Source organism: Galeopterus variegatus, unplaced genomic scaffold (assembly GCF_000696425.1).
Source record: "Galeopterus variegatus unplaced genomic scaffold, G_variegatus-3.0.2 Scaffold597, whole genome shotgun sequence".
NCBI lineage: Eukaryota > Metazoa > Chordata > Mammalia > Dermoptera > Cynocephalidae > Galeopterus > Galeopterus variegatus.
Genome location: NW_007726708.1, coordinates 184,427 through 196,503, shown reverse-complemented (window position 1 = coordinate 196,503; position 12,077 = coordinate 184,427). Strand labels below are relative to the sequence as shown.

Sequence of the window (12,077 nt, the reverse complement as noted above, 5' to 3'; positions counted from 1 at the left end):
ACACGCGCACGCGCACGCGCGCACACACACACACACACACACACACCAAAAACTAATAGAACTAATAAACAAATTCCACAAAGTTGTAGGATACAAGATCAATGTACAAAAATCAGTTGTATTTCTATACACTAGAAATGAATAATCCAAAAATTAAATTAGGAGAACAATTCCATTACAAGCACATCAAAACTAATAAAATATTTAGGAATAAATATAACCAAGTAGGTGCAGGACCTATACACTGACAGCTGCAAAATAGTGCTGAAAGAAATTAAAAGAGGCCTAAGTAAATTGAAAGATCCCATGCTTATGGATTGGAAGACTTAATAGTGTTAGGATGGCAATACTTCCCAAATTGGTCTACAGTTTGAAGGCACTCCCTATTAAAATTGCAACTGTCGGGCCGGCCCGGTGGCGCACTGGATGGTGCGCCGCTTGGGAAGCGTGGCGGCGCTCCCGTCTGAGGGTTCGGATCCCACATACAGACCGGCTCCCGCTCACTGGCTGAGCGAGGCGGAAATGTTTTACCTGGTCAGAAAGGAGGAGTATATTTTACCTCATGTTGACAAACCAGGGAAGCTTCCTAAGAATCTGGAACTCAGGGATGGAAGGTGATATTTAAAGACTTATTGATATAATTTTAGAAAATCAAGTGAAAGTTCTCAAAACCTGTGCCTGATGGAGGTAAGTTTAAGTCCGCTGCTGGAAGAAAACCCAGATGGTGCCAAACTCCGTAGGTGACAGGTACTACTCAAGTGGGTTGTGAACACTCTAGACCCTACCTAAGTGAAGCTTACATAGGACGTCTTCTTCATGGCACCATGTCCCTCATGGGCAGGCCAGCCATGCTCTTGGGATCACCAAAGCCTATGGGAAGAGCCATCACCCTGTGAGATCAGGATGTCAGAATATTTCCCCAGGTGTGGGGGCGGTCAGTGCTATCTCCCTTCTCTTGGCCTCCAAGGAAGAATGGCGGTCTTTGAAGTGGTGCTTTAATGGGCGTATTTGATGCAGTTAAACATATAATAGCAGGAAATACAAGGATGGACCTCCAGCTGTCCTGCGAGATGCACTGCTAGTCTGCTGCCAGTGGGAAAGGCAGGCCCCAGTTTATTACTCCCCCACAGCTGAATGGCTAGGAAGTGTTAGCTCAGGAAATCAGGCTTGTAAGCCAATCAGCCAGACCAACTGAGCGCTGTGCTGAAAGCAGGGAATTCAAAAATGATGACCCAGTTTTTGAAATCCCAGAGCTTGTTTGTGCCAGAGGGGAGGAAAAAAAGAAATCATATAAAAAAGCTGGCATGGCCCCAGCTTGTCTACAATCTCTGATGTACTTGTTTGCTCTCAGGCCTGTCCATGGCAGATTGTTCACTCCTGCTCAATCCCCTTTTACAAATTCAAGTACAGTTTTCATCCTCGCCTTGAGTCCTTGTATGCATGCTTGAGAACGCTGCTCGGAGCTGGACTTGGGTTGCTGCAGAGTTTTCCATGACTTCTTGGAGCTTCCCACAGCATCTCCTAGATTGTCTGCCACCTCAGGCACCACCGACTTTCCTGTCTTTATATGGATGTGTCCATTTGTATCATGTTCACTTGTTTTCAACTTGGTGTGGGGAGGAGACAATAAAGAGTAACCACACACAACACACATGTTTCTCATTTGGGGGGGTGGATGTGATGAAAGTTGAACCGTATTGTGTGCATAGACTAAAACCCACTGAATCGTATACTTTAAAATGGTTAAAATGGTTAAAATGGTGATAATTTGCTGACCTCGAAAATGCTGCATAACAGACCTCATTTGGAGCAGGGAGGATCCCCATGGATGTGATGAAAGTTGAACCGTATTGTGTGCATAGACTAAAACCCACTGAATCGTATACTTTAAAATGGTTAAAATGGTCATAATTTGCTGACCTCGAAAATGCTGCATAACAGACCTCATTTGGAGCAGGGAGGATCCCCAGGGCTCCCCTCTCCTCTTGGTGGGGCCCCATAGGTGCAGGTGCTGAGGAGAGCCTCTCTGTACCCAACACATCACTTGCTTCCCCCCTGCCACACGGGGGGAGGGGGGGGCTCCAGGTTGGGCACTGGCCCATTTGCAAATACTTCGAGGGGAAGGGGAAGTTATAGCTGTTTTGTTTAATTGGAACTGGAAGAGGGATCATGTCCTACCTTATGCCCTTCCCAGAAAGGGGGACGGACATGGGGATTGCACGCCTGTACTGGCCACCACCGCTGTCACTCATCATAATGAGTTCACTTCCCTTGAGAGTTTTGGATAAGTTCAGGTCAGAGCTGCAGGTGTTCAGCCCTCCAGTGCCATAGAAAAGCAATTCACCAACGACTGATCTCTCCAGAAACGTGCAATCTTAATGTAAAGTGATGAGAAACTGTTATTTTATGATCTTTTCATTGAAAGCTTGATTGAAAACTAAAATAAATAAATAAATACATAAGTAAAATGGTTACAATGGTGAATTTTATGTAAATAAAAAGAAGAAAAAAATAATCTAGGAGGAAAATGGTAATCCTAAAGAAAGTTGAAGGAAGGTTATCATTTTAAACATAGAGTTGATTATCAAAATCAAAAGCCAGTTCTTATAAAAAATAATAAAATAAGCCAATGTCTAGTAAGAGCGATCAAGTAAAAAATGAATCACAAATGAGAAGATATAGTGGAGATTTTAAATATCATTAATGAATGCTGTGAGGAAAGACGAGTACGAAGTAGCAGGTTTGGGGAGTGTACCATAGAGTCTTCAGCCCCATAATATCAAATCTACCCCTTTAGGTCTCATTTTGTCTTGTTTTGGTTTGGTTTTGGTGCCTGCAATGGTAGGGGCCAGGAGCAGGGAGTTTGGCCTCCCTGATATGCTGCATTCAGAATGACGCAGGCTTCCTAGGACCTGTGCAACTGCACTGAGTCAACTGGCAAGCAGCTGGGTGATACGTGGGTTCAAATTACCAAGCAAGAAGACATTAAAATTCAGAAATATTGTACTTGTACTCTTACTTTATTAGTAGTGTATTTTTTCTGCTTTTAACATCTCAGGAATTTTATTTATTCAGGGAACAAATATTTATTGAACATTTATTCAGTGCATAGAAATCCTGCAACACACACACACACAACCACAAGTCAACCCATGTTATTTCTATTTGCAGGAAGCTGGTAAATACAAACAGTGTGCTAATGTCTCTACTCGGGAGGAATGTAATTGCACAAATGATCAGAAGTTTTCACATGCCGTTGCTTTCTCAGATTGCAGAGAAAAAGTAAGATAATTTTTAATTACCTAAAGACAGAGTACATTCATATTAATAGGATTTTGAAATATGCCTTTTAGTTAAACATGAAAAGTAAGACATAGAAATAATGTTTTCTTATGATATAGATTAAATATGACACAGAACTAAAAAGATCTGGATTTGAATGTACCTAGACAGGTAAATGAACCTCACCTATAAAATAAAATAATAATACCTGCATTGCTTCATTCATTTCACCAGATTCTTATAAAGACACACACACACACACACATACATATCTATATGAAAGCAAATTATAACCTGTAAAACGCTATACCAGATTATGGTGAATATCAATTCATTCAAAAAATTCACCATAATATGTATCAGGTTCTTGAATACAGAAGTCGAAATCCTTGTAATCAAGTAGTTCAGTCTGGTGGTAGGGACAAACAAAAGAGTATAATATGGTGGTTAAGGGAATGGGTTCTGTGTCAAATAATATTTCATTCTGTTAGTATCAAAACAGTCAAAGGTATATCATTAATATTGGTTTTTACATTAGTAGAGTCAAGTATGCAGTTGGTGGAATTTTCAAGCAGATCCATTTCAAAGGCCTTATAAGACTATATAAATACTATATATGCAATATATAGCCTCTATATGACCAAATATAAGATATATAGGCTATATATAAGACTACATATATATTCTCTATATAGTCTTTTATTAAGTGATTTCGTAACCATACAATACATAAAATCATTTAATACAATGTTGGGCATAGAGTTAGCATTCAGTAAATTATGAGGGTTGTTATCATATACCCCCTTGCTGAATTAAAATACTTCTCGAGCATTTACTGTCTACTAAATGCTGCTCTAAGCGTTCTTCGTGATTGTCTCATTTAATTTGAGTCTCAGAGAAGCCAGACAATTTGTCAAAGATCAGACTGTTAACATACGCTGGAGCTGGATTTGAACTCCAGAACATGAGTTTACAGATTGTGCCTGAAAACTGTGACTGGCAGGCAGAGTGGTAAGGGGGGGGAGGGGTGAGACCCAATTCACAGGATACGGTTTAACCAAAATAAAATCTGAATGATGTCATAATAAAGTCCTGTTCTTACTGGTAGTAGGAAGTATGAGCTTTGTTACCACAGTGTCTGCGTGCAACCTTTGGAGTGCGCATTTTCTCTGCTTTTTCGTGCCTGACAAGGCAGAAAGCCTATTCAGAAGCACCTTTCATTTAGAGTAGCCGAACTGTTGGAAATATATCTATTCATTCTTTACCAGGAAATGAAATCACTATTGAATCTTCCCAGTTTACATTCATCCTTGGAATTTGTATTTTAGGTTCCTCGTTTTAAGTTTCCAGTTACACAATATCCAATTTCTTTGGAAATTTACAATAAGGATGGACATATCCCAGTGAAACCTCCGTATCTGGTTACCGTGACTGAAGTGAATATGAGGAAAAACTGGAACCTAAGTAGGGTTTGCCTTCTTCCGTAATTATTTTATCTTATAAATAATGTTGTTCTTAGTGGTTTGCAAAGATCAGCGTTTTACAAAGCCTGTTTACACAGAGGAAGCCAGGGCTTCTTTGGAAAAGGCTTCGAATTAGTTGGCATGTTGCTGCTTACTTCTCTTCTCTCCTCCTTATTTCATCATCACTTGCAGTGACCTGAATTCTATGTTGTAAAAGCATTTTTGAAGAATTTGAACTGTAAAATATGTGAAAGCCATTGTGTAGATTAGGAGCAGCAGTGGTTGACTGGGTGTGTGCTACGTGCTGGTGTAGTGTCTCCTTTCACTGCGTAGTCACTGCTACAGAGGAGGCTATAGAGGGTGTTGCCAGGCAATTATAGGATCTGTCTTCTAATTATAGGAGTAAGTGTCTCAAAGATTTTATGGTAAGATAATTGAAAAGATGCATAAATATCTTTAAATATTGAATATCTCAATTCAATTTTACCTTGAATATACAACTTTTTGTTTTTACTAACTTAAATATACAACATGTTTGTTCATGTATGTATACTTTGAGGACTTTGAGGCGATAGAGAGAGATAGACGAATTAACTAACTAGATAGAATTAACTAAATAGAAATTTTAATCACTCACTAATGTTACTAAATATCCAGATATTTGATATTCAGTGAGTCTTACTCTGCCAAAAATGCATTTTTGAAATGAAACAATCCAGTAAAGTAAAATCACTAAATATTTTGTTTTAATTAATATCCCCATTTTCTGTGATGTACTGGAGGCTGCTCTTACCAGATTTGGAGTACTGAGTATTAAATACTGAAGCATTTTACGAGCTGATTGTTAAATCATTGGTAGCTTAAAATTAACTATGGTGAGAACATTTATACCATGGAAATTGGCAAATGCTACCTACAATCAGAGCTTTTCTTTTTCTTAGATGCCATGTACCATCTTACCACTATAATTTGTAAACCCTACACTACCTATCTTATTTTAGAAAAAACACCAAGAAAGGCAGGGATAACTGATCACTTCTTTTGGAATAGATTTAAGTGATCTTATTGTGAAACTTTACTGCCACCTTACTGAAAATCATTTACCAACCACTAAGAAGGTCTTGAGATGGTCTCATTGCCAAAAACATGAAGAATGTGCAGGTCAGGACTGGTTATGAGCATGAATCTGGAAGGAAAGGTTAGCCTGAGAAAGGTGGTGAGAAGACTTGTCCTTCTTAAACATGCCCCTCAAGGCGGTGTGAAACATTGGGCCTAATTTCCCCTAAATATATCTTCCAAGAAGTCAAGAAGAACTGAAAGTATGGGATAACTTAGCCATATTCCATGTTAGTCATAGAGACAAATCTTTCACTGTAAGTTAATACATATAACAAATTTTATGCAAAATGAAAAAATAATATGTGTGCTTGAAATATATTTCATGTATTTTTAGAGCACCATGTACCAGAAAATGTTAAAAAAATGAAAGATTACTTAGAACAAATTCTTCATGCTCCAGTGTATAATCCTTTAGGTCTCAACTTAAGTATAAAGGTGAGTTGACAGCACTTTTGATTTTACTGTGTTAAATTTAAATAAAACATATATGTCTAAACTAAGATTGGTTTTAGTTTTAAAGTACAGGTATCCATGAATAGTGGAAATAGCAACTTTAAAGTACATGGGCAGGGTTTATTTTTCCTCCGTTTTCCTTGATTTTACAATAGCAAAAGGTATTTGAAGGTTGAATTTAATATTAACTTACTATTTTTTTTTCCTTTTTGTCTTTTTTACTGACCGGTAATGGGATCGCAACCCTCAGTGTCGTGCCCGTACTGGGGACCGGCAACGGGATCACAACCCTCGGTGCTGCGCCTGCACCGCGCTCAGCCAGTGAGCGGGAACCGGTCTCCACATGGGATCCTAACCCTCAGCAGGAGCGCCGCCGCGCTCCCAAGCGGCGCACTCTCCCGTGCGCCACCGAGCCAGCCCTTAACTTACTATTTTTAAGCTGATGGGCAAGATCGATTACCTAGCAAGGGGAGCAGAAACAGTGTTTCCAAAAGTTAGATGGAAGTGATGGGCTCAGTACTTTTCAGCTGGACCCACACGAGCCCACGTCTTCTACTTCCAGATGCCCCAGTGAACACATGAAATTGATATCATCCAAGTAATTGTGAAAACCAATAAAAATTAGGGACCATATAAAAATCACAAATATGAAGATTAGCCCAAAGTACTCATCAAGGCCAAATCAGGTTTTGTGTTTTTGTTTCTTCACTCTAAAGAAATTATGTATCAGCTAGTGAATCCCTCTGTTTCTATCCCTTTTTCCTTTGATGTATGATGTGTATGTCCAAGAGCCTTAGGAAGGGCTTGAGAACCTTTCTACACAATATGGGTAGGGAAAGTGGCCCCAGTGTGTGTTGTTACTTAAAGGAATATACATGTTGACACTGTTAACAACTGGCTATGTTTTTTCCACAGGGCTCTGAGCTTTTTCATTTTAGAGTGTCTGTCGCTCCAGGGCTCACTTTTTGTAACTTAGTTGAAGAATTTCAGGTATAGTGAATGCATAAGGTATCAAATGGGGGTGATGGCTGGGGAAACAACATGACAAGCATCAATCCAAGAGAAAAACTGGCAGCATTTGTGTGACAGATGAGGGTTAGAGACAGGAGATCCTGGAGAACGGTAGTGACGTTGTCAGTTGTGGTGAAGCTAAGGTGCATGATAGGTGCCAGGACCAATTGGTGTTGACAGAATTTTAATAGGTGTCTGTATCTGGTTTTGTTCCCTCCATCTCCCGTGTTTAGCTCGGTTTTCTGACTTTTAATGCTCTTCCTCTCCCCCTGACCTCTCCACAGAACATATACCTGTAACGTTTTAGTTTCCAGCATTACCCTCCCTTTTGTTATTTGAATTACAATGACAGAGTCTTAAATATTCCAAAGGCTTTCAAGATCTAAAAGAATTGGGAACCAATAGCAGTCTCCCCAAATCATGCCAAGAAGGCAACAACTCATTTTTGTTATTCATATAATCACATCTTCTGCCTGTGAGGTGTGGGAGGGAATGAGGATTTGATAAAAAATTATTCATGACTCATTCATTGTCCAATACTGATGCCACATTCACATATTCTCTCTCTCTCTCTCTCTCTCTCTCTCTCTCTCTCTCTCTGCTCTCCTGGCCCAGTCCCAATTAGGGCTCTGCATTACTACAGTGGTGGGTAGCCATGGGAGCAATGCAAACACCTAAGACCCTGGGAGAAAATTCATCTCACTAGATAGAGGAACTAGGAAAAGAAGCACTTGTCACAAGAGGAGCATGAGGGGAGATCCCCGTTATTTTTCTCTCTCTCTTCTCAGACTCTCAGCTTTCTTCCCAGAGGGCTAGGGAAAAAAGGGCCTCTGGGAGTGGAGACTGTGGGAGAAATTCTAAAAGAAGAGAGCTGGAGAAGAAGATTCCTAATTCTGTATATGAACTAGCACAAGTACCAGGCCACACAGGAACAAAACAAACCTAAAGAAGCATAGCAAAGGCCTTGAAATAAAACTACAATATAGACACCACTTAAGTTTCAGAATAACTCCTGGTGGCACATGCACCAGGAAGACACAAATAGCACAGGAATAGCTTTGGACATTGGAACCACCACCCAGAAGAGGCATACCCTGTGATCTGAACCTAACCAGTGTGATTGACTGCCAGAACAAAAAATCAAAAATTTCCAGAGAATTTTTAATAGGGCCCAGAGTCTCACAACATAATATCCAAAATGTCCAGGATACAATCTAAAATTACTCACTATACCAAAAGCTAAGAAAATGTAATCAATTCTGAAAAGAAAAGACAATCAACAAATGACAACAAATGCAATTATCAGACAAAGATTTTAGAGCAGCTATTATAACCATGTTCCATGAGGTAAAGGTAAATGCTTTTGAAATTAATGGAGATGAAGAAATCTCAGCAGAACAACAAATGCAATTATCAGACAAAGATTTTAGAGCAGCTATTATAACCAATGTTCCATGAGGTAAAGGTAAATGCTTTTGAAATTAATGGAGATGAAGAAATCTCAGCAGAGAACTAGAAGCTATTTTTTTAAAAAGGAAATTTTAGAACTGCAAAATAAAATATTTGAAGTTTTAAAATTACTGGATGGACTCAGTAACAGAATGGATATGGAAGAACGAAAAATAAATTAGTAGAAATCCAACCTGAAGAAAAAGTATTGTTACAAGGAGAACCTTGGGGACCTGTGTGATAGTATTGAAAGGTCTAACATGTATTGCATTAGAGTTTGTGAAAGAGAGGAAAAAGAGATTGGTGCAGAAAAAAATAATGAATAAAGGCTGAAAAAGTCCCAAATTTGGTGGAGACATATTTACGTATTCAGGAAGCTTAATGAGCCCTAACCAAGATAAAGACAGAGAATACCATTCCTGAACACATAATAATCAAACTGCTAAAAGCAAAAAGTAAAATCTTGAAAGCATCCAGAGGAAAACAACACTGCATACCAGGGAACACTTTGAATGACTGCAGATTTCTCAACAGAAACCACAGAGGCTACAAGAAAGTTAAACAAACTCTTTAAAGTGCTGGGGGTGGGGGTGGGGTGGGGTGGAAGAACTTTCAATCCAGAATTCTATATCCAGTGGAAATATCCTCCAGGAATGAAGGAAAAATCAAGACGTTCTCAAATGAAGGAAAACTAAGAGAATCCATTGTAGGCAGAACTTCTCTTTTTAAAATACTGCAGGAAGGTCTTCAGGCAGCAGAGAAATGGCAACGGAGGGAAACTTGAAGTTTCAGGAATAAAGGAAGAACAAAAATGAATAAAAGAAAGATAAGAAGTGACTGCACAGTTAATAAAGGAAGAGAATAATTAAGAAACAACAGAAGAAGAGTATAGAGGTTCTCAGGACTATTGAAACCTCCTGTTGCAAGAATCCTGAAACAATGGGATGCAACATATTATCCTGCATTTTCTTTCACCTAAAGGATATTATTGGGATAATTGACAAAATTCAAATCAGCCTGTGGATTACATAATAGTGTTGTCTGAATGTTAATTTCTTTACTTTGATAGTCACACTGTGGTTATTTAAGTAAACTCTTCTGCTTAAGAAACACAAACTGAAGTATTTTAAGAATAAAGAGAGAAATATGTAGAACAGACTCATGATTCTGAGGTTTAACTTTTTTTTAGACATGGCTAATCAAAGAAGACTAGAAGGGAAACATTTGAAGAAAAAGTGTTTTCAAGAACTTTAGAGGTAGCAATTTAGGTGGAGGTATAGAATTCAGAGGCAGTAGAGGTTTCTACTCTTAGAAATCTAATGGATGGCTTAATCGAGAAAGTGAAATTTTACATGGTCTGTTGGGGTGAGTGAAATTTCATTGAGTGGAAATGGGAAAGGAAGGCATTCTGGGTGGAGAGAACGGTAGGAGCAAAGATACAGACATAGGAAAGCATAAAGCTTGTCTCTTGGACAGCTTTCCATGTGGTCGGGATGCAAGGTTATATATTCAAAGGCCGGGTAGGTTAGGGTCAAACTGTTAGAAGGCCTTGAAATGTCAGAAATGAAAACTTTGGAACATTCTTGTTAGCTATGAGAGGTTATTAAACATTTTGGGGGAAAGGTGTTTTATAGACAGAGTGGTGTTTTATACAAAGATTAACGTGATATCAACCTGGATTGATAGCATGGAAAAGAGGCTGTTGGAGAGTCCTGTTTATAAAGAGTGGATTAAGAAAGCTCACAATAGTGCTATTGGAAGTGGAATGGAAAAAACGAACATGAGGGGAACTGTCAGAGAACTGATAGCATCTAGGGACTGCGTCTAAGAAAACACGTACCTCCTCAGGTCACTGGGAGGACGGTGGTACCTTTAACTTGAGCTAGACCCTAAAGCAACCTATCAATCCTTTGTCTCGTCCTTGGCATTTTCCCACACTCCCCACCGCGCTATTTCCATCCTTTTGCATTTTCTTGCACTTCAGAAGATGATGTGGCTTCCTATTTCACAGAGGAAACAGAAGCCATTGGGCTGGAACCTCCTTCCTCTCTTTACGCCCCACTTCTACATTGAACACTCAGTAGCACCCATTCTTGCCTCGGAGAAAAACATGTCTCTGTCCATGATCCTCTCTCTCCTCTAGGAACTTGCTTTTATTAATTATACATTCAGACAGAGGAAACATTTTGAAGACATAAAAAGCTTTCTATGTCACCACTTAGAAAGAGGATTTTCTAGCCATGGCAGCTCAAAAGACCACATGTTTATGCCCTTACCCAAAATGTCCCCTTTTCTCCTTCTCTGTGAACCCACTCATTCTTCAAGATCCAGCTCAGAAAGGCCACTCCATGACTGCCCTAGGTGCAGAAGCTTTCCCTCCTCCCGACCCGCAGCCCTTTGCCCATTCCTCTGGAACTGAACACAGAACGTTCTCCTGCCACGTACGCAGCCTCCCTGCCTCCCTCTGCCATTAAAGACAGGATAAAGGTGTAGGATAAGAAATGAAATTTTTGTTCCCTATTTATTGTGTGCAAATTGTTACTTAGATTGTCAAGAGAGTATTTCTAAGCTTTGTGGATACTGAATGTCTGTTATAACTCTGAGAAGAATTTCGCTAGGTGATTAATTGTGGGGATCATATAATGTTCAGTATTTTGTGATATTGGATTCAGTAAGTTTAAACACTTCTCTTTTTCTGTTGCAGATTTATGTTGATGAAACACCATTGCCATTTCCAGGACATACGCTTGTTGCCATAGCAGCAGCCGTAGTGCTGGGGGGATTAATTTTTACAGCGTTTATGTTTCAACTGCATAACATCCACCCATTGACGGCATTCCAGAAATGGATTAGAAGCAAAGTGAACTTTTCCAGTAGCACTGTCTCTGAGCTGGGTCAAAGATGAAAGTCTAGATAGTGAACAAGTAATAACCATAATTTCTCTTTATTTTCTACTTATATTAAGCGGTTCCTAGAACCATATATTTAAATATTAAGTATACAAACTAGATGAAATACTACAGAATAACCATTTTAATTCAAATTGTAATTTGTCAATACATTCACCATTCCATTTTCTTATTTTGAATACCTAGAAAATTTATGTCAGCACTTACAAAGATTTTCCTTGAGGTTTTTAGAAAAATATAAAATGATAACCAACTCTGTGTGGAATGGTTTTTTTGTGCTTTTCACCTCTTATTGACTAGAGCCCATTCTGTGGGGTCAGAACCCCTGAGGCTTGCTCTTTGCAGACAGGAGTATGAGTGTGAGTTATGCCAGGCCAGGAGGCGGTGAGGG

General features: G+C 39.2%; 1 protein-coding gene across 1 annotated transcript in view; it reads left to right on the top strand.

Moving 5' to 3' along the window:
- Positions 1-11,682, top strand: part of LOC103588636 (cation channel sperm-associated protein subunit beta-like) — a 50,371-nt gene extending 38,689 nt beyond the window's left edge. The window contains exons 5-9 of the mRNA XM_008570372.1: positions 3,172-3,282; positions 4,611-4,746; positions 6,199-6,299; positions 7,233-7,307; positions 11,482-11,682. Coding sequence (XP_008568594.1) covers positions 3,172-3,282; positions 4,611-4,746; positions 6,199-6,299; positions 7,233-7,307; positions 11,482-11,682 — 624 coding nt within the window. The remainder of the gene's footprint in view (positions 1-3,171; positions 3,283-4,610; positions 4,747-6,198; positions 6,300-7,232; positions 7,308-11,481) is intronic.
- The last annotated feature ends 395 nt before the right edge of the window (positions 11,683-12,077 follow it).